Source organism: Nannospalax galili, unplaced genomic scaffold (assembly GCF_000622305.1).
Source record: "Nannospalax galili isolate Female #2095 unplaced genomic scaffold, S.galili_v1.0 scaffold706, whole genome shotgun sequence".
Taxonomy (NCBI): Eukaryota; Metazoa; Chordata; class Mammalia; order Rodentia; family Spalacidae; genus Nannospalax; species Nannospalax galili.
Window position 1 is genome coordinate 611,478 of NW_008354694.1, and position 23,194 is coordinate 634,671.

The 23,194-nt window shown below is 48.1% G+C and overlaps 1 protein-coding gene across 2 annotated transcripts in view; it reads left to right on the top strand.

The window, feature by feature from the left end:
• Glra1 (glycine receptor alpha 1) overlaps positions 1-11,321 on the top strand; it is a 118,107-nt gene extending 106,786 nt beyond the window's left edge. The window contains exons 8-9 of one of the 2 annotated variants that reach the window (XM_008851860.1): positions 4,116-4,262; positions 10,946-11,321. In XM_008851860.1, coding sequence (XP_008850082.1) covers positions 4,116-4,262; positions 10,946-11,236 — 438 coding nt within the window. In that variant the 3' untranslated portion in view covers positions 11,237-11,321. Of the gene's footprint in view, positions 1-4,115; positions 4,263-10,921 lie in introns of both variants that reach the window. The other variant, XM_008851859.1, reaches the window with a different exon arrangement.
• The last annotated feature ends 11,873 nt before the right edge of the window (positions 11,322-23,194 follow it).

The window sequence follows — 23,194 nt, forward strand, 5'->3', positions numbered from 1 at the left end:
ACCGGAGCTCAACATATTTTACTGCATGAAAAACACTTGGCAAAACCAGAACAAAAACCTTTAAAACTTGCTTTAAAAACTGCCGAGTGAGGTTGTGCGACATCGTAGCCCCAGATGTGAGGGGGGCTGAGGAAGGAAGACCCCTGACCCCAGTTAGTCAAGGTTATCTCAATAAATAATTTCTAAAATTTACTCATGACATTATTTTTAAAAAAGAATGAAGTTGGGCTGGAGAGATGGTTCAGCAGTTAAGAGCACTGACTGCTCTTGCAGAGGACCCAGGTTCGATTCCCAGCACCCACATGGCGGCTACAAACCGTCCTTAACTCCAGTTCCAGGGGAATCCGAAGCCCTTTTCTGACCTCCATTGCACACCACAGGTGCATTCACATACATGCAGGCAATACACTCATACACATAAAATAAAAATAATATTTTTAAAAACCACCATTCAAACACACAAAAAAAGAATGAAGTTGCCAAATATGGTGGCGCACACCTTTAATTCCAGCCTCCAGCAGAAGCAAATGAATCTCTGTGAGTTCAAGGCCAGCCTGGTCTACATAGTGAGTTCCAGGCCCGCTGGGGCTACACGGAGACTGTGTCTCAAAAAGACCAAAAAAAAAAAAAAAAAGAAGGGAGATGAATTCCCACCTCAAACAATATATGAAAAAATAAACGAAGTGCCTTGATTTTACAGAAATCCACCTGCCTCTGCCTCCCCAGTGCTAGCACTAAAGCACTAAAGGTGTGTGCCACCACATCCAGCTGCAGAATGTTGGGTATTAGATATAGATTTCTTGACAAAACTTGACCGTTTTTTCTTTCACTGCTTTGAAAATGCCACAAATGGACTTCCTCAAGTGCCGCGTCTTCAGGCTGTTTTTCTTTTCACTGGTGATGGGTTCCCATTTTTCTAAGGGTGTTTTCTTCGGTTGGTTGGTTAGTTCGTTTTTGGCTTGTTCAGTTTTACATGTCTTATAAAGTTTTTTGCTGAAAATGTACATTTTACATAATATAACATGGCAGTTTTAGGAATCAGATTCGGTCCCTCAGGATTTGGTGGTGGTGGTATTATGTGTTCGGTAACTTTCTGAACTTTGTAAACTCTGTATTCTCTGTCAGTCACAAAAGTCTAGGTTCCCAGAGCCTGGCGGCCGCCTCTAAACTAAACAAAGATTTGGTTTAAACACCCAGTAAACCTTGACAGCTTGCCTGAGAGAGTCCCTTAGGCACCTTCAGCCCCCAGTCAGGAGGGTCACAGCTTGACCTTCCCTGGCACACACAGATTAGCCCGAGTGTTCACCACAGTTTACCTTCCTGAGCTTTTTGTTTAACATTGCTGAGGCTTGAACCCAGGCCCTTGGGCATGCCAGGCAGGTGCTCCCCTGCTGAGCTACCACCCCAGGCTCCTCTTTAGTTTATTTATTATTATTATTATTATTATTATTATTATTATTATTATCTTGTTTTGGCTCTTGACAATTGCCACTAAATGTTTTCAACAAATAACCCCGAATTAGAAGAACACAAACTAAAACTGTTACCACTGGGTCCACTTCAAGTTGAGTCAAAGAAAGACAATCTGATGAACAAGTTCTGTAAGTGAACACTAAGTTTGATCAAAGCAGGAGGGCGGGGGCTGGGCACAGGGCTTTGAAACAGCCACACTCTGCCCTGGCCAGTGGTTCCAACAGCTGGATAGCACATGCCTTTCAAGCTGTTGACTTTCAAGGCTACAGTGGGTTGGAAGGTTAGGCTAGGGATAGGGCAGATGAACACACTCCAAATCCCCAGGAGAAATGGAAACCTGTTCATACAACCACTCCTTACACATCATTCAGCGCAGCACAATGCACTCCACCAAAAGGGGGAGGCAACTGCAGTATCTGTCAACTAATGAATGAAAGGACACCATGCTGTGTGTGCACAATGGAATATGATCTAGCCAAAAATAAACTATTGGGGCTGGAGAGGTGGCCATTAAGAGCATGTGCTGCTCTTGCAGAAGACTGGAGTTCAGCTCCCAGCACCCACACTGAGCAGCTCACAACAGCCTGTAACTCCAACTCTGGGGGATCTGATGCCCTCTTCTAGCCGAAGACACACACAAACACACACACACACACACACACACACACACACAATAAATAAGTAAAAATAATCATAACAAATAAATAAAATTAAAATGCTTCTACATGCAACAAGATGAACTTCAAACTCGTGAAACTCTGTGAGAACACCATATGTTTATTAATATTCCACCCATAGCAACATAAAGTAGATTAGCTGTGTCTGAGGACTGGGGCAGTAGAGATGTGATAAGTAAGAAATGCCAGCTTTCCTTTGAGCTAACGAAAGCCTCCTAAAATTGATTGTGAAGATGATTACACCTATCTGTGGGTATTACAAAAGTCATTGAACTATGCACCTGATGTGCAAACTTTAATTAAATATAGGTAACACTTTTAACAAAATTAGTGGCACACAAGTATAATCTGAGCATTTGAGAGGCAGAGGCAGGCAGATCTCTGTAAGTTCCAGGCCAGCTAGGGCTAGAGGGAGACCCTGTCTCCAAAAAAAATTTTAAACAAACCTTCATTAAATAATGCTGTAAAGCCTGTGTTCTTACTGAAATTCAGCTGGTTTTTTGTTATTACATATTTATTTTGTGTGTGTGTGTGTGTGTGTGTGTGTGTGTGGGTGTGGGTGTGGGTGTTGACGGGGTACACACATGCCATGGTGCACATGTGGAGGTTAGATGACAAATTGTGGGAATCAGCTCTCTGCTTCCGTTGTGTGGGTCCCAGGGATTGAACTCAGGTCATCAGGCTTAGTGGCAAGCACCTTTAGCCACTGAGCCATCTCTCGGGTCCCATCAACCACTTTTCTTGAATAAATCCTGACACGATTGCTATAGATCTCCAGTAATTAATCAGCAGAGTTCTGGAAAACGTGACTGTGGCCATTTTTGTGTGCTCACTAATTTTGTGAAGGGTTTTTGCAGGGCCTCACAGCACCATGTATGCTGGCATCCTCCCCTCCATTCACGTCTCATGCTCAGTCCAGCATTCTCTCACACTTAAACGTAATGCTCTGTTCCACTAAATGGTGATGGTGTAGGACACACTGTTCTCTTCTCCTCTCTCATATGCGTCTCATCAGCTGCGATGGTCTTCCCAGCCTGTTTCACGTGTTTCTCCTGTCTTCCTCTGCCCCTCCAACCCAAAGATCCCAGCCAAGGAGCTGACAGAAGTGGACGGTGGGAAAAGTTACTGGAGTACGGGAAATGCCCCCGTGCACACTCAGTACAATAGTCTCTCCATCTCCACAGGGAACATGTTCTAGTCACTCCCCCATCACCATGCCTAAAACCGTAGATGGCACCGAACTCTGTATGTCATCTTCTTGCCTAGACATTCCTTAATTTTGCAGACAGATGTGTTCTTGCTGGGGGCTGAAGAGATGGCTCAGCAGTTAGGAGCACATATTGCTCTTGAAGAAGACCTGAGTTTGGTTCCCGGCACCCACACCAAGTGGCTCATAAGCACTGTAACTGCAGCTCCAGGGGATCCAACAACCTCTTCTATCCCCGTAGTCACCTGTACCACGTGCACATACACACAATTACATACATAATTAAAAATAAAATAAATCTTTTTAAAATGTTCTTGCTGTAGATCTTAGCAACATCAGTCAGGATTATCTGCTTTCCATGTTAAACTGAGGACTTCGGCTTTTTACTTAAAGGAAGCTTTCTGCAGCTTCATACCCAAGCAGCCAGCATGACTGGTCTCACACTTTGAAGCCCGTATTAAGAAAGAGGAAGGTTTCCCGACCGCAACACTGAGACACCACATCTGTCAATCTAATCATGCAAGTGGCTACTAAGTGATGGGGGGAGGATAGTGTACAGAATGGATACACTTGGCAAAGGATTATTCCTGTTCTCGACAGGATGATGCAAGAGTTCGTCGCACTGTTCAGAACAATGCACAGCTTAAAACTCAACACATGGTTTATTTCTGGAATGCTCCATGCATCTTTCAGGACCATTATCTAGCTTTCTTCTCTTCTCACCTCCCTGTGCCCCCCACCTCCCACCCCACCCCCAGGTGTCCTATGTGAAAGCCATTGACATTTGGATGGCAGTTTGCCTGCTCTTCGTGTTCTCGGCCCTGTTGGAATATGCTGCGGTCAACTTTGTGTCTCGGCAGCACAAGGAGCTGCTGCGATTTAGAAGGAAGCGGCGACACCACAAGGTAGGCCTTCGGTGCAGCCAGGAACGGCCAAGACACGGCAGAGTTCAGTGCTGTCCTGGGATCCTGGCTTCACTGGACTGTCCTGGTGGGTAAGGTGGGCGAGAAACTGCGATTTGAGTCCTGGAACACTTAGCTTTTCTCCCTATGACTAACCTAGTTGTATCCACAGGGAGTTGTACCTAAAACCACAAAGAGCAATGTACAAACAGTATGAGGTTACATGGGCCAGTGGTCGGAATAACAAAACCAACTTCATGTTGCAAGCATGACAGGTGGGGACAGGTTTGCTGGTGTTTTCTGCGAGGCCCTTTTGTGTGTGGGTGACTTCAAGCTAGTCAATCTGCCAGCTCCACTTCTCCAGCTGAAAAGAACCAGCTTGATGATCTCAAGACTGCGGCAAGGATTAAGTCAGGGGAGGCCATGGAAGCTTTAAATTCTGTCCTAGCCATGCCAACGCCAAGGACTAAAACAATTACACACACACACACACACACACACACACACACACACACACAACAGTATGTTCCCAGTATGTTCCACAGATTCCTAACAGTATGTTCCTTAAACACCAGTGACATGATTCAATTAACTCTTGGCAGTCTACCATAGGGAGGAGGCAACCTCCCAAGAGAGGAAGATGCCCCTGGGACAGTACGGTCCCTCTAAATCTGCACTGGAAAAGAAAATGGTTGAGTGCAGCAAGCTAGTCAGAACTTCTTAGAGGATATCTAGTTTTAGCCCTTCCTTACTGCCCTTTGACCATTTAGCCCTGCTAAGTAATAATAATCCTCCAAGCATGATTTCACATGCCTGTAATCCCAGCACTCAGGAGGCAGACACAGGTGGATCAAGAGTTCAAGGTTAACCTTGTCTAAATATTGAGTTCAAGGCCAGCCTGGGCTACATGAGACCCCATCTCAGGAAAACAAAATAATAAAAATAATCATCATGATCACCATCTAAGCGAGAGACTCTGGGCTTTATTTTTACCTCCCTTCCCTTCCCACATAGGTCAGGTGCCTTTTGCATTTCCCTCTGCTAAAGACATTAGTTGGAAATACTTACTTGAAAACACTAGATCTTAAATGAGTGACCAGAACCAGCCCCTTGTACTGTCCTAGTCCAGGCGAGCTGGGAGGCCCCTGTAGATGGCATTGTGGTGATCTGGGGTGCTACCAGAGGCTGCCTACCCATTCCCCAAATTACTGTACTATAGGAAAGCACATGTTCTCCCTCTGGCCAGGTTAGATGAGAACAAGGCCAGTCTCCAGGAAGGATCCATCCACCTGGTCAGTTCCCTCCAGAAGCCATCTCAGATACCACCTCATCCACTCCTCCTGGCAGCTCAGGAGGGTGACCACAGCGAGCCACCAGGCTCCTGAAGGGCCAATGGGAAAAAGGGGAAGTGCTCACAGACCCACGGCTCTCTCCAAACATGGCGCATAACCCACAGGTGTGACCATGCCTGTTCGTTAGTGTTTGCAGCCTAAAGCAGATAAGAATGGCCCTGCACCCATTAGACCACAAACTAAGACTTATGCCAAGATGGAAGTCAAAAGTTGGCAGCCGAGGCCAGGTCTGCCATGCAAATATCTTAAATAAAGCCAGCTAGTGCCAGAAGTTTGTCATCCCTCTAAGCTGAGACAGATGGATCATGGGCTAGAGACCAGACCCGGCAACATAGTGAGTTCAAGATCAGCCTGGGCTACCTCATGAAACCCTGTCTTAAAAAAAAAAAAAAAAAAAAAAGGCCAGGCCTGGTGGCACACAACTTTAATCCCAGCACTCAGGAGGCAGAGGCAGGTGGACCTCTGTGAGTTTGAGGCCGGCCTGGTCTACATAATGAGTTCCAGGCCAGCTGGTACTACTGGGAAACCCTGTCTCAAAAAAGACCAAAATAAAATAAAATAACAAAAATAAATAAATAAACCAGCTGAGCATGGTGGTACAGACCTTTAATGCCAGCACTCGGATAGGTGGAGCTCTGTGAGTTCAAGGCCAGCCTGGTCTACATAGCAAGTTCTAGGTCAGTTAGGGCTACAGGGAGACCCTGTCTCAAAAAGACCAGAAAGAAAAAAAAAAAGAAAAAAGAATGTACCTCTGTTGGTACAGTGCTTACTTAGCATGCATGAAACCTTTATCCCCAGCACTGCATAAATCCAAGCATGTTGGCATGTCTGTAATCTTAGCACTTGGAAGTATACGCAGGAAGATTAGAAGTTCAAGGTCATCTTCTACTGTATTGAGTTTAAAGAGAGCCTGGGCTACCTGAGACCCTATCTCAAAAAAATAGAATAAAACTGGGCCTGGGGACTTCCATTTGTGACCCCAGCATTCAGGAGGCTAGACATGAGGGTCAAAGGTTCAAGGCCAGGCAAGATTTACTGACAAAGAAGGCTCCGTGTAGGTAGCCATGAAGGGGAAGCCATCATCCATGATGGGTGAAGACTTTCCAGGGCAGCTGCTTTGGGTCCCCCAGGCTCCTGTAAGTAGCCCCACACCCATGCTCTGAAAGTGACACCGATAAACTCATCGGTTGACAGCACGCGGGGTGGGGGTGGGGTTAAGACTACCAAGAAAAGAGAGAGAGACAGAGACAGAGAAAGAGAGGGAGGGAGGGAGGGAGGGAGGGAACTTCGGGCTTCCCTGGAAACGGAGCCTCCAGCCGCACAGAGCTCTGAGCCCCTGTTCCCATCTGCACCCCCACAAGGGAGCCTCCTTTCTCAACAATGCAGCTCACCACCGTCTCATCTCGCCTACAGCTCACTTCGTCACTCACCTTTCTCCTCTCAGGCCTCCTGTGCACAGTTGGATCTATGTGAGCTTACTCATAAGGACTGTGCACTTGGCCCGGGTCAGAAGCCACAGGGCTGCAGACTGCGCTCTCCCGGACGCCCTTCCATTGCCCCTGAGCGTGGCTTGCTCCGGGGCTGTGCAAACTTGGGCGCCAGAAACCTCCCTGACCAAGAAGTCTGCCAGTGGGATTTTAGGCCCGGGTCTCCAGCAGCCTGGGATCTTGGACCCACACTTTCACCGTGTTACCTTATTTGTTGGGAAGAAAGCATATGATCTTCAAAGTCCCTGACCAACCTCATTAGAAGGATTAGGAAACCTCTGTGGGTCCCAGACACCCCAGTGGCTTCCCAGAGTCTTTCCACTTCCATCCAAGTTCCCTGCTCCATCTCTATGCAGCTGGGGACGGATAGGTATGCGTGTCCTGCCACCTGCTGGTTGTAATGGAAATAGCAGGCCTTTTCCAGTAGGTCTAAGGAACTACTACAGACCTAGCTAGATCTGATATCTTTATAGCAGATAAAGAAGGCAGAGCATAACTCTCCCCAAACTACAAGGGAAGCTAATGTAGTGTTTTCCTCTTAAAAATAGATCCCATTCTATACCAGTGAGGATCCGCGACCTGGTGATGCGTTTTCATCTATAAATACTTTATGTACATGAGACGCTGCTAATTGTTGCAGTGTTCAGTCCTAATGTTTTGTTTTCGGAAACAGGGTCTTATGCAGCCCGGGCTGGCCTTGAACTCCTGACCCTCCTGCCTCAGACTCCCAGGTACTGTGATTATGGGCATGAGCTGCCCTGCCTGGCTTATTCCTTTAGTTAGATTAAATTTACGTGTATGCGTGTGTATGTGCATGCGTGTATGTGTTCATGAGTGTACACACACCACAGCAGGATGTGAAGGTCAGAGAACAACTTTCAGGAGATAATTCTGTACTTCTGACATGGGCTCTTGGGGATTGAACTCAGGTCGTCAGGCTTAGCGCCACCACACCACCTCGTGCTTGGCTTATTCTTAAAGAATTCAGTTTTCTAGACCTTGGTTCCGAGTTAGATCTGGGGAGGTTCAGAGACCATTCATATTTATGTATCCCACATAACCATGCTGTTCAGCACTGGTGATTGTATTATGCAATGCAACACCCATGTGCAGAGGGGCCGCAAGCAGCCATTTTTATTTTCTAGCAACTCAACACAGTAAGGGCAAGTTTATGCTTAGATGTCACAGAGCCCTAGGTCCCCGGCCAGGCACAGGGCTCAGGGATGTGCCGACTTCCCCGACTCCTCGGACGCAACCCCGTTTAGACGAGTCAAAGGAATACAAAGAGCAATTTTTTAATATTTTACCTATTTTTTATTTATGTGTATGAGTGTATTGCCTGTATGTATGTGTGTATGTGCACCTGTGTTGTGCAATGCCCTCGGAGGTCAGAAGAGGGCATCAGATCCCCTGGAACTGGAGTTACAGATGCTCGCTAACTGCCATGTGAATGCTAGGACCTGAACCCAGATCCTCTGCAAGAGCAGCCAGTGCTCTTAACTGCTGAGCCATCTCTCCAGTGCCCCAAAGAGTAATTTTTTAAAGAGGCTAGGGTTGGTAAAGAGCTACAAATGAACATGAGTTGAAGAAATAAATTTATTAGGTTTTGAGCTTCTGTACCAGAGACTGTTCCACATGCTCAGTGTAGTTTCATTTTGGGTTTTGGTGGGTTAGTGAGTTGGTTGCTTGGTTTGGAGGACAGTCTCACATACATCAAGCTGGCCTCGAACTCGCTATATAGCCAAATCTGACCTTGAACTCCTGATCCTCCTCACAAGTGCTGGGATGACAGGCTTTCACCACCATGCCCAGTGTTGAGAATGCAGTGAACAAGGCAGGATTTTCCTCTGTTTTGATACTGTTTATGGTCTAAAGAGAGGGGTGGCATTAATCAAGGAATTACGACACAGTGAGATCGGAGCATACAAGGACACTGAGCCCATCCTTGGAAGAGCAGGGCAGGTGGACACAGGGGAGATAGGGCGCAGGCAGAGAGAACACTTTAGAGGACCAGAGAGGAAAAGCTTAGGAATCCTTTCAAAGTGCCTGGAACACAGATTGCCATACAGACAACAGGCCTTTAATAAGGATGTAATTATCTCCAAGTCAATGGCAGCCTAAATTCTAAGCAGAGCCAGGCTTGGCAGCACACAGCTATATAATCCCAGCATTTGGGATACTGAGGCAGGAAGATGGAGACTTCCAGGCCTGACTGGACTATGAAACCAGAACTCGTCTCAAACAAAAACAAACAAACAAGCAAACAAAAAAAAGCCCTAAGCAAAGCTAACCAGTAAGATCTGTTTTATGGAGCTGGAGAGACAGCTCAGCGGTTAAGAGCACTGGCTGCTCTTGCAGAGTTCGGTTCTCGGCACCCACAAGGCAGCTAATGACCTTAAGTCCAGTTCCAGGGGATCTGATGCCCTCTTCTGACCTCTATGGACATTGCGCACATGGGTGCACTTACATACATGCAGACAAAACATTCATACATATAAAACTCAAAATCTTTAAAAAAAAAAAAAGATCTGTTTCAGCTGGAGGAGGGAGGCAGGCAGCTGTGGGGGGCAGCAAGACCTGGGGGGGTCACAAGTCCAGGTGGTGTCCAGTCCTCAGGTGGCCGAGGCAGTGGAAGAGCAGATCCTGAACGAGATTTCTTATTCTTGTTGATGGGAGTAAGCAAAGCACAGAGCTTCTCTCCTACAATCTCTGCGTGTCTAAGAGGACAGTGTGAGCTGATGAAACCTCCCAGGGCCACACACTGAATCAGCAGCTCAGCTGCCTCAAAGCACTGGGGAGATGGATCAGTGAATGGAGAGCTTGCCAGGCAAACCTGAGGACTGGACTTTGGACCCCCAGCACCCATGTAAACTCAGGGTGGATGTGATGGCCTGTTTGTAATCCTAGCTCACAAGAGGCAGATGGAATTCCCAGGGCAAGCTGGTGAGGTTCACTGAATCTGCATGCTCTGGACTCAATGGAGAGATTCTGCCTTGAAGAACAAGTTGGAGAGCCATTGGGGAAGACTCCCAATGTCAGCCACTGGCCTCCACATGCAGATTTGCATGCGCACACAGGTGTGCCCACACAGGTGTGCCCACACATAGGAGCACACATACATGCAGACACACCACAGAAGTACATGCAAAAGAAAAAAACCCACTGGACTTTCAGTCCCAGTGTGGAGCTGCAGATCAGGCCCACTAGGGATGAACCACTAGGACCAGGCCAGGCATTTTACACAAAGTCTAACAGAGCTCTGGGGGTACAGAGAACACACGGGTCTGGAAAGGTGAGTCAAAGCCAAACAATGAAGGGCCGCTGTCAAAGCTGTGGTCTCCATGGGCTGTGACACAGGAAGCCAGGAGCTCTCTGCAACCTCCTGGGCCAATCTAGGGGTGGGAAAGAGGGGAGGGAGGCAACAGAGGCAAAGCAGGGGGTGTCTCCAAACCCAGCCTCCAATCACTAACCAAAACCCAGGACAGCCTGAGGAATTTACTCAGAACTTCCAAGGTCTAAGAGCCTGGAGAAGGAAACTTCTGGAAAGCAGTGACCTATCTAAGGTCACAAGTCAGCAAATGACAAAGGCCAAGAACCTAGCACAGGACCCGGGCCTCAGAATCTGCATCCTTTCCCATCCCCTGGTTTGCATCTGTTTCAGCATGTGGCGCCCCTCTATAAGGCCAAACTCCCCAGTCAGCCAGACTGCCTCCAGCAACTGGGACAACAGCCTGAGAGGCAGGGAGGACCAGATGGCATGGCCTGGCCTCCTAGGGGAGTGCCTTGCAGGGAGGGTGCCCAGCCCCTGTCTTATTTTAAGTAGAGCCCCATGCTGAATCTGTTTCAGGAGGACGAACCTGGAGAAGGCCGCTTCAACTTCTCTGCCTACGGCATGGGCCCAGCCTGCCTGCAGGCCAAGGATGGCATCTCAGTCAAGGGCGCCAACAACAACAACACTACCAACCCTCCCCCGGCGCCATCCAAGTCCCCAGAGGAGATGCGGAAACTCTTCATCCAGAGAGCCAAGAAGATCGATAAGATCTCACGCATCGGCTTCCCCATGGCTTTCCTCATCTTCAACATGTTCTACTGGATTATCTACAAGATCGTCCGCAGGGAGGATGTCCACAACCAGTGAAGGCGGGGGCGGGGTGGGGCGGGGCGGGGAGAGAGAGGGGAAGAAGGCTGAGAACCCGGGAGGAGCCAGGGGAGGAGGGAGACAGACCAGGGCGCGCACGCGGCTCTCCCATCACAGTGCTGGAACGTGGCAATATCCATTTAACCTCCAGAAGGGCGCGGGGGTGGGAGGGACTTTTCTACTGTTGCTACTGAGGACCAGGAGGCAGGGGTGGGGTGAGGGTGGGGGTGGGGAGCCAGGAATAACAGCTTTCAAAATCCAAGTCCAGTGGGCTGCGCGGGGTTGGTTTTTTCTTGTTTTTCTCCTGTTTAGAAGCCAGCGCTGCCTGCCCCAGAGCTCGAGGAGGGCAATATAATATAGGATTATATATTAACGCTTAACATTAATGCAAAAACCACAAGAACAAAAAATGCGTTTCTCAAATCAGCCTAGAAAATGCTTAAACTTTTAAAGTCCCCAAAATGATGGGCAATTTTTCCCGAGTGGAAACTGTCACAAATAAGCCTGCTCTGCTGCGCCACCCCCCCACCCCATCATGCCGTTCCAAACGCCGCATCTATCTTCAAACCAGCCCAGTGAACACATGCTAAGAGCCATCCCGCCTCTGCTTGGACGGTCTCCTGACACAGGCGTTGGTGGTGGGGGCTGGGAAAGGTGGACGGGAGCGGGACGTGACCGAGGACCCTGCGGACGCCCGGGCGTGGAGCATCCCGAGGCCCGGATGGGCAGCGCTTCTTCTGAGCTTCTGCTTCTTGCTTCAGCGCCGGCCCCACTCGCCACCAGCCCTACCCAGAAGCGACAACAGTCCTCTCATTATATTGCCATTATGCAATATTTTTATGGTTAAAAAAAAGAATACAATAATCTCAAGAAATAATACGCCGAGAGAGCGTAAAAACATTTTTCCAAATGTCTTTTTTTTTTTTTTTTGAGTCTCTTTGGAACTGCAAGTGTGTGTGTTGGGGAAGGCGGAGCCGGCAGGCAGAAACAGGTGTGTGATCACCTGGTGGTTCCTCAGAGTTTGAAGATGGGGAGAACTCATAGTGTCATTTGACAAACCAGGGTAGGGAGACAGCAATATTTAGGAGGTCCGCCCACGACATTTTGACATTTTATGTATCATATGCGAAGTTTGGGGGGATTGCCCCATTATATTTTTATAAGTTTTTTTTAAGGTGCTTTGTTCAGCTTTAACATGTGGGAAAGTCAGACAAATATTTTTCTTTCTAACCCTGAAGTGCCAGTGCGTTCCCAAGCCAACCAGGGCACTCCAGGGAAGAAGGCCAGGAACTGGGGGAGAACTGAGTCGGGGGAGGGGGTCCGGCTGAAGGACCTGGGTAGCACAAAGTGAGGACTGGTGGGTGGAGTTCAGGTGTCCACCAGCCGCCGCACAGCACTAAGTCTGAGTGAAGCCCGTGTCCACTGAGTTCCCTCCGGTGGTGGGTGGCTAGAATGTGGGAAAAGCATTTCTTTCTTTGCACTTTACTGTCTTGAACTCAGAACAGAGTTGTAGGATTGCTGACAATCAGTCTGAGGCTTCACCTGTGTCCTTCAAGCACGGCCAGCTCTGGGGCAGGATGGAGGACTGTGAAGAGATGAGTTCAGAAGCCTGCCTGCTCCCCAGTGCACAACCCGCCCCCCTTCCCTGTGGCACAGAAGTTAGTGCCTAAATGGGCATAAAACAGAAAGCTGAGACAAAGACCAAGGGATTCAGGTAAAGAAAATGCACTATGCAGCTGAAATCAGAACGAGGCTCTGAGGTGTTCACACCCAGTTCCAAGGCCAATCACCCCTTGCCTTCCTTCCCTTCTCTTGGACTGAAAGGAATCTTCAGCAATGGGAGCCCCATGGGTGGGCGACTCATCTGAGACTGCCACAGACATGTCCAAAATGGGAAAAGTAAAGAACAGTCACAGTCCTGGATGGACCCAGTGTGTGCTGCTATGAGCATCTTTCCCCAACACAGCATTCACTCAAAGGAGGGAAGAAGCCTCGACTCTCTGGTGCCGAGTCTCTTTAGAGGCCACAACCAGTCCTTACACTAGCACTTTATTCTCTTTAGGTAACAATTACTTTTAATAAAAGTAATCAGTGAAACCCTCTCCGTACTGTACTCAGAATGTCTCAAGACTAGGTAGTTCGGGCGACCAAGGAAGACTCCAGGCCACCACAGTGCAGACAAACCACTCACCCAGACAAGCCCATCTCGCACTTTCCACACTGGCCTTCGCAGCAGCATCTAGAATCACCAGCCATCTACCCAACTCTGGCTGGACCCCTGGGCTTCTGTCCCATGCCGCCATATTGGAATGTGGGCCCACGGCAAGCTGTCCCGCCCAGGTGACGATGTCCAACAAGCAGTGGGCTCGAATCTTTGAGACACGGGGAGGAATATGTCAACTATTTTAAGTTTAGCATCATGCCTGCCCGTCTGCCCTGGAGCAGGAGAAAAGCGATGCAGTGTAGAACGTAAGCGGAGACGTTGTAACCAAGGCAGAGAGCCGGAGCCGAGCCCTGTGGTCAGGGCCCAGAGTGCCTTGGGTAACGTCCAGGCTTTGGCTTCTGAATGCACCATGGGGGGAGTGGGACGGTATCTAACCTATCCCCTAGCTCTACCTGCTGTGCTTAAGCTAGCATGTAAGAAGTTCCAACAACTGAAACTAATGTGTGAAAAGTTCCTACAACCAAAAGCCGCGCCACTGGCTTCACGGGGCTTCGCGGATGTGTGGGCGTCCGCCGTCGATCCAGGACCCCTGTTGCTTTTCCTCCAGGAAATTTGACATTTTACTTTTCCTTTTGTGCTGTTTTGTCAATGGTGAACACTGTGAGGAACAGACACTAATCAAAAAGAAAAAAAGTTTAACAGAAAGAATGAGAGGAAGGAAGGAAGGAAGGAACAAGGAAGGAAGGAAGGAAGGAAGGAACAAGGAACGAAGGAAGGAAGGAAGGAAATTCAAACTTAGATAATTTAGGCCAAAAAAAGCCTTTTAAGTGACCCCCCCCTTCAATAAGTAGGGTGATGCTTTCTTAATTCCTCCTTTGGTCCACAAGGAACGAAGGAAGGAAGGAAGGAAATTCAAACTAGATAATTTAGGCCAAAAAAAAGCCTTTTAAGTGACCCCCCCCCTTCAATAAGTAGGGTGATGCTTTCTTAATTCCTCCTTTGGTCCGAACATGAAGGACCCTGGGCCCTGGGATTACAGGTATAAAGTGGTTCTGTGTATGGAAATCTGATGTAGATACAGAGAATGGTTACCGGTTTTCAAGCCCTTCACTGATGCAGAGTGACACTTATGCATTCACAGTGACAGACTACAGGGGCACAGGTGTGGTGACCTCACCCCACCTCCAAAACTGCAGGTAATCCCAGGAGTCCAGCAGAGTACAACGTCCCACCCTATTCGTTTACAATGGATCCCATTTGTTTCCAAGGCAGCAAAAATGAATGGCTCCATTCTGTCCCCTGCTGGAACTTCCCAACACCCACAAGTCCCTTCTTGGCTGAGGATCTAGGAGGAAATGAATTGGGGCAGACTTCAACAGAAAAAATGTCTGTCTGTCTGTCTGTGTGTGCATGTGAAATGTCTCTATTTTTGAATTGAGTCTAGAAAAAAAAGAGGAAAGTTGATCATTTCACCTAAATTATTTCCTTTTCTAAGCTGTCAGTAAATAGGAAATTACCCCTCTGGAAACGCACAGGATTTTTCACAGCCTTTTCCCCTCCCTATTTGGGAGACAAACAGGAGTTGCTTCCTTTCCTTCAGCGCGTGCATCTTTATGAACATCATGAAAACAGCTGGCATCGTCGAGGCCCCATGAGGTCAGACGACAGAGCAGGCTGGTGCTGCACCCAAACTGGTACAACCACTGATACTTGTCTTCTGTGTAAATTGGATTCCTTACTTAATGGCAACACGTTGACACTGAAGGGAGTCATTGCTCATTGGCAGCCAGTGCCTCCTGGGAGGAACGAGCAGGTAGAGCTCCCCGTTCAGGGCCTGCCTGGTCCAGGATCTGAGACCGGAAGCTCTTCCCAGCCACAAGCACAGAGTGAAAGCTCAGTTTCCATCCCAGGAGCATTGTCGGCACTTTCCACCCACCCTCCACCCTTAACTCCTACCCGGCAGGTGACACTGAGTTTTCTCAGCCTTTTTCTTGAATTGCTGGGTGGCTGATCAGGTCTGTGACTAAGTGAACTGACCTCTACTCACTGAGTCCTCCAGACCAAAATGTCTCCACCCAGGCAAGCAGGAAACACGTCCTTTAACTAGAATATGGATTCTATTCATCCACTAAACCCTTTTCCTTAGAAACCAACTTCATAAATCTTAATCTAGAACCTTCTTATTTTCCTTTCCTTCTATGGAACCAGAATCAAGAGCTTACGATGACAGACGAGTAAAGAAATGTGTCTTCTTCCTCTAGTGGAACAGCACTGAGGACTGCCTCCACCAGCGTGAGGGGAATCACATGCGTCGCACTACTAATGGCAGAGAGAGCTTCTTTGTGTAGGTCTCAAACCCTGTTGAGTAAGAACTTTCAGTTGGTAGAGTGCTCGCCTGGTATAAGGTTGAAGGGGATTGGCATTTTCCTTTCAGAGCCTGTACGTGGCCGATGTTAGGGGTGGCCAGTCAGAGGCAATAGACACACATCTCTTGTAGTCAGACACTACTGGGAAAGGGGTGGGTGGGGGCGGGCAAGGATGGAGAAACACAAGTCACTTTAGTTCTGGAAACCAAATTACTTTAGTCATTGTTTAACCAAAATGGAGAAGCTTTACAAAATGGCATGGCCCTGGCTAACACTTAGCATGACAGGCTCTGGATTCCATGCCCAGCACCACATAGACTGGGCACCGTGGTACAGTGGCACATGCCTGTAATCCCAGCACTCAGGAGGTGAAGGCAGGAAGATCTGAAGTTCAAGGTTATCTCCAGCTACGTAGGAATTCAAGGTCAGCCTGGGCTACATGTCTTGCTATGTAGGAATTCAAGGCCAGCCTGGGCTATATGTCTTGACAAAAAAGAATTTTCTGGAAGTCCTAAAATGAGGCCCCACCCCAGGCCCATGTTGGGAGAATGAAAGGGAGGACTTTGTTCCGACTGTCTCAATGGAGGAGTCCAGAAGGTCGAGATGGATAAGGGCACCCTGTAAACATCTCCCAGGCTGGAATGACCTGGAATCTTGAGTGGCTAAGCTAGATGATGCATCCTGATGCTTCCGAAGTCTGTAGCGACTGTGATGGCAGGAGACAGGTCTGCTCACGCATGGTGCGGAGTTGTGTTTTGGTGGGTAGAACTGTATGGTTATTTAAAGCCACAACTGAGGTCCCTTTTCAGACTGTGATGGCAGGAGACAGGTCTGCTCACGCATAGTGCGGAGTTGTGTTGTGGTGGGTAGAACTGTATGGTTATTTAAAGCCACAACTGAGGTCCCTTTTCATCCTCACGACAGCAGAATGAGTTCTGTCTGGACAGTACTGTGCAGGCTCCTCAAGGTTCTCCAGGCAATGCCTCTGAGCCCTGTTTTGCTCTGCCCCCAACTTCTTGCTCTGCCCCCACCTCCTCCCCTGGGATTTCCTGTTTCATGGGGTTGTGAAAAGAGGTTCATCAAAAGCTGCTGAGTGACTTCCGGGGCAGTGGGTAGGACAGTGGGTAGCAGCTCCTGTCTTGGGCTTTACAGCTGGGATCTCCAGTTCTCTGCTTTCCCATGGGAAGCGCATCACTCTGGAAATTTTCCTTTGGAACACTGGGTTGAGAAGTCAGACCACAGAGAATGGAAAGCAAAACACAAACCCTTCAGTGATTAGAAGTTCTGCTCCAGGTAAGGCTGGTGCAGAACAAAGCCAGCTAAGCAGCCTAGCTGAGCAGTCAGCGCTAGCTGAGCACAGTTCCCGTACCTCCTGGCTTTTGCTCTATGGTTCAGTTGTTTTCTTTAAATTGTTTTATTATTTTGAGGGGAGGCACATGTGCCACAGTGTATATGTGGAGGTCAGAGGACACCTTTGCAGAGTCAGTTCTTTCCTTCCACCTCTGTGTGGGTTCTAGGGATCCAACTCAGGTCACCAGGCTTGTGCAGCAGAGGCCTTTCTTTACCCACCAGCCCTGGATTATGCAACAGCCGAGACCCAGAATGCTGTCTTGTGGATACCCACCTTGTGAAGCAGGCAGAGGTCAGTGAGAGGTGGGCACTCCTAACTCGGACTCACCGTGGATACAAGGGAAGTTTCTTCACTGACCTGATTGCTTTCCTGTGAAGAGAGTTGAGCTGTCTTTTCAGAGTCATAACTTGAATATTCTGTTGAGTTGAAGAAAGAGCACACGTTACATTGCTGAAGAGCCTGCCATTTCTGTTTGAGTGCCTGGCCTAGAAGCCCAGGCCTACTTGAGAGACTTAGAAAGAGCAAAGGAGGAATCGATCCGGGAGATCACAGCCCGAAGCGTTTTCCATGAGAGGAGGCGTTTCCCAGCATTGGTAAACTTGCCCTGCAGACCTCAGATCAGCCCTCACCTGAACATCCTGTCATACCCATGAACAACATTCCACGCATCCCAGTATCTCAATGTGTGTTCTATAAGATACAACCCACCTCCCATGGCAGCTATTTGAATCCGCTTTGCCAAAGCTTCTGGAAGAATCAATGAGAAATGTACCAGAGTGGAGGTGATGAAATCTCCTTGGGGAGACACTGGAGTGACTCTAAGGGCTCTCTAGCGCCTGTTACTCCCCCTCACCACCACCGTTTAATCATAACAAGAAACCTGCATGCAGAGAGGGGAACACTCCAGACCGCGGGCAGCTTGTGTAAATTGACACCGTATGAGATGAGATGCTGATGCTTCGCAGACGTGGCTAGTGTCGAGCCAGCCCTTCCCACCCTCAGCCAAACCTCACCCTGGGAACGGTGTCTGAAATCGCTTCTGCAGTGCCGTGGCGCCAAGAGACACAAGTCAAGATGAGAAAACTCAGCTCCCTTCCTCTACAACACAAGCATGTGTGCTGTCTGCCGGTAGGATTTCTCCATGTTTATGTGTGACAGTGTCACAAATGCTTTCACTCTCCTTTTGTCTGACCCTGGACTTAACGAAGAAGATTGCAGATGGAGACTTTTTTCTCATTCCCATCTATAAAAATGAATTAAAAACAACTGTTTTAGATTCTTTTTATTTCTTGTAAGAAGATAAAAATGCAAATTATATTTGGAACTGTTTCCCATCCCACTTGGTTATTTCCTTCTTGGTTCTTGAAAGATTCAACTGATAATAAAGTCTTCTGGAATGAAGAGATGTGTAGTAAAACAGATGTAACTGTATCATCTAGAGGTGGATGAAGAGGCAGTGGATGATCTCACCGCATCCCCCTCACAGCCTCTCTTTCCTATCTGTAAACAGTGGTGTTCCCTTGGTTGGCCTTTCTAACCCACATGTCCAGCCATCTTTTAGCTGCAGAAGAAAACAAGACGACGTCCCCAGACTCTGGGGGTCCCACTCCTCATCCTATGGACTCTGTAAACCATCCGTGGTCTTCCCGCAGGATGGAAAGCATTTTCCACGTGAAGGCATGCAACTATGAGCAAGACTCACCTGCTCTGTGGCCTTTGGTGTCTGCAGGCTTAACATCCACATCCCAGACCTGTTATCTGGAGATAATGACACAATGAACATTAGCCCCACCCACCCCCTCAGTGTAAACTGAATTATTCTGGTTATTGGCTCAAGCCCTTGAAAATTTCCTGACCTTCTTGTCAGAAGAAGTCATCAAAAAACTTTGCCTCAGAAAGGAGGCCTCCTCCTAAAACCCACTTGCCCTAAAGAGCAGCCATTGGGCACCATTTAATGAACACACACTTGCCTCAAAGTACATACATATGCCGAGACTGGAATCCTGGTTCTGGCTCCGCTTACCAAGAGCCTACACTCTTTCCCCACGGATATTACTGAAGTTTCAGTTAAGTAGAAGGTGCCAGGTTAAGCTCTGTGAGTAGATGGGCATCACAGGCAAGCCAGTAACAAGCCTGCAGATGTCATAATAATACTGTTAGTAAACACCTGCCGTATGCCAGTCTCTTTTAAATTATATCGCTTGACTCCTAAAAAGACCCTCATCTTAACTCTCCATTTTAAAGATGCGAACGTCTAGGCTTGGATGCTCACAGTAACTAGCCAAAGACGAAGCCTGGCCAAGAATGTCTGGGCCTGGCCCTATGATAGGGAGCTAAGTTTTGAAACTGTCATGGTGTGAGTTTACATCTTCTGTGTATGTTTTTAGGCATCAGCAAATTCCTTCACCTTCTGTGACCTTGGAGGAATCTTAGCTTTCCAAGTTGTTATGAAAATAAAATCAAGGAAATGAAATTGTAGATGATCTTGTTATTAAAAGCAGTGTACAGATAAAGCACTGCAGTGAAATCAATCCAGTAGACACAGATCAAAAGTCCAAAGTCTGGGTCCTTCTAAGTACATTCCTGTATACAAACACAGGTCCTGGTCACCTCTCAAATGCTAGCAGATACCATCTTTCACTAGACTAGACATCATTCTTATCAAGACCCAATGTTTGGTCTTTCTCCTCTCAAAATGTGGTCATGAACAATATAAACTACCAGCCCATCTTCACGGTTAAGAACCTACGGATAGAGTTTGATGGTGCATGATGCACAGGGGTCTTGGGGCTGATACGGGGCCACTGTGTGGCTGCCAGACTGTGGAGCGTTAGAGGAGCAAGCAGGAGGGTGGGTGAGAACCAGTGGCATTTGGAGGACACAAGAGAGCCTTCCTTATTTGTAATCCTGTGTGAGAGAGACCCATGTGCCACAAGGCTTGGACTTGGTGGAGTGAAAGGTCATGACATTCCTTAAGTCTTTCCTAAGTCTAGAACGCCTTTGAACACTCACTCAAGATACAGAACTTTCAGTGTACGAAGAGAGGACCAAGACAAGCATCATCTGCTGAACTTGAAACTGAGCAAGGTGAGTCCCCCACGTGGCTATGAAGATGCGATGATGACAGGCAGAGATGGCGCTCAGAGGAAAGGAGTCCTATCTAGAGGAAACAGCAACTCAAGGGTTCTGGGAGCACAGGACGTCTGAGCTCAAATTCTGAAGACTGCTTCCATGCAACCATTTACTATTTGGATTGAATTCTGGTCTCATCTAACTTTTGAGGTAAATTGCTTAACTCCTGGTGGGCAGTTACCCAGCCACTTCTCCCAAGCAGATAGCCAGCTAGAAAGGACCCACATCTCCGTTCAGATGCGATCCGATTGAAACTGAAGCAGCAAAGAGAACAGACTGAGCAATGTTACAGTGAAGGACGGGCTTCCAATAGCCTCCACTCCCACCAAGCTCTCGAAATCAAACACAGAGATGGAGTTACGATGGATGCTTGTCTGAGTCCCACTGCTCCTGACCTAACTATCCATCAGGTAGGTACTAGAAGAGCACAGCACCCCAGCCAGTCCGGTCCCCAGCGCAAGGACTCACCTGGCCTCTGCTGTGTCTCTTCAACTGCAACCAGAAGCCAGAGCGCTGGCAGGATAGGACAAGTTATAGCAGAGATGTTCGCTTCTCTTCAGAGACCCCCGGGGGCCCCTCTCCAAGCTGCCCTGCTTGCCTTCCTTCCGCTGCTGTGGTAAATCTGCCAATGGCATGTGACCATGAAAGTAGAGCCTTTTCCTACAGTAGAGGGGATGGTGGAAGGGCCAAAAGAATTGAGCATGGAATTCAGGAAGGGCAGAGGGTGCCGTGGAGATGGCAAAGGCCTCGTGGCAAACTGGAAGGTCAGATGAGAAGTTGGGTAAAGAACAGAGGTGGTTCTGATAGATGGGGTGGGACAGTCTCAAGCAGGGAGCAGCGTGATCAGAGATAGGTAGAGCTACAACACTCACACAGCATGGTGTGTGCACATGTGTAGATGGTAATGAATGGGGGGGGCAGGTTAGGAAAGGTGGGTCTGTGACCCTCACAGCATGGTTTGACGAGTTGTCACAGGTCAGGACCAGCTCAAGCGGTTTTCAAAGGCAAAGAGGCCTCCGTATCCTCTCCTCTCGCCCTGTTCAGCTTTCTGCACCTCTCCCAGGAGAACTCATTTTCCCTGTCTTAGAGTGTGTAAAGTACTCTCATCTTTTTTCGTTGTTTTTTTGTCTTTTTGAAGCAGGGTCTCCCTGTAGCCCCAGCTGCCCTGGAACTCACTATGTAGACCAGGTTGGCCTTGAACTCACAGAGATCCACCTGCCTCTGCCTCCCGAGTGCTGGGACTACAGGCATGTGCCACCACGCCCAGCTAGGTACTCTCATCTTTAAGAGCATCAATTAACCCCAACAAGTGCTAAGCTTTAGTGTGCTAAGTAGGGCTTCAGAACCAGGTGGAAGCATGTCAAAGTCGTAGGTCTTGGTTTATTTACTTATTTTGTGGTGTGTGTGTGGTGTATGTTTGTGTGCACATGTGTGTTTAGAGGCTGCCATGTCTGGCTTTTATGTGGGTTCTGAGGATTGGAACTCGGGTCCTCATGCTTGTAGGGTCAGCACTTTACTGAGCCATCTCTGGGCCCAGAAAGGTATGGTTCTGCACAGACCTCTCCATGACATTAACTCCAAGAGTTCTGAATTTCTTCTGGAGCCCAGGCTGTGGACACGAGGTTTCTTTCTTTTTGCCCTTCCCGCTCGTGGTGGTGGGGATCAAACCCACGGCCTCTGGCATGCAAGGTGAGCACTTTACCTCTGAGCCACATCCCCAGCAGTTTCTATAGCCAGGCTTATGGTCCACATAATACATTTTTGTTGACCTAACTGAAATGTTTAAAAAAAAAAAAGGCAGATCTTGAGGAAAAGAAGCCTACTGTCTTCTACTCTCAGCTGCATCTGAAATTACTTTCCCCAACCTAAAGAGAATTTATTCCAGACATGAAATCAGAGAAGAAAACATGGGGAAAAAAGCCAATAAGTAGACAGAGATAAAGACAGGAATCAGATTGTTCAAAGCTATCGCTGGCCAAATACGGAAAGGAATGGCTCCCTTTACAGCCCCGTCCTTCCTGCGGCAGTTAGGAGGGGTGTTTGAGGGGAATGGTTGGTATTATCTCCCCTAGTAAAAAACTGTCCGCAAATCTTCACTTCAAAGTGGTGCTGATGTTTCACAGAAGCTGTTTGGTGGGTTTTCTCCATGTTAGATGTATTTCTACCTCGTTTAAAAAGCGCCATTCTCAGCAAAATGGCATCAGAGAAGAGAAAGTGTTAGAGGAGATCCATTTCCCGGCATTTTAAATTCATCTTGTTTCTTATCATAATGGCTCCGTGTTCTGATGCTGGAGTCATGGTGATATTTTCAGTACTAAAAAGCTAAAATCTGAAGGAGCCCGTATCGCGCTGCTTCTCACGCTGGACACACATGCAACGCCTACTGCACGGGACTCTTGTGCACAGTAGACAAAGGAGGGCGATGCTCTCAATTTCTTTTCTGTAAGTAACCTGAGTTCTACTTTTAGCACAGCAGGGACCTTGGTGGCCTCTAAGTTAACATGAAAAACTGGACAAAATACATGTCTTCAGCTGCTGTCAGCTTGAAACGGACAAAGTGAACCCCAAGTGACCAAGACAGCCGGCCGTGGTGGTGCACACCTGTAATCCCAGCACTCGGGAGGCTGAGTGAGGCAGGAGTTAAGAGATCACCCTGAGCTACACAGTGGGTTCCAGAGCAACCTGAGTTAAACAGCAAGACTAAGATGAACCCCCTTAGCACTTTGAAACCCCCTGGGTACTGGCCAAAGGATGCTCTAACCTCACTGGATCGACAGTGCAGCAGCCATCGGCGAAAATGACTCCATCCAGAGTCCATGCAAAGTGCTAGACAGTGTGGCCCTGATTAAGTGTCGGGAGTGTTCGAACAAGCCACAGGGCTTAACTAGACCCTACTGACTGTTGACACGCCTCGCCTCGGTAAGTTACAGCATAGTAACTCAGCA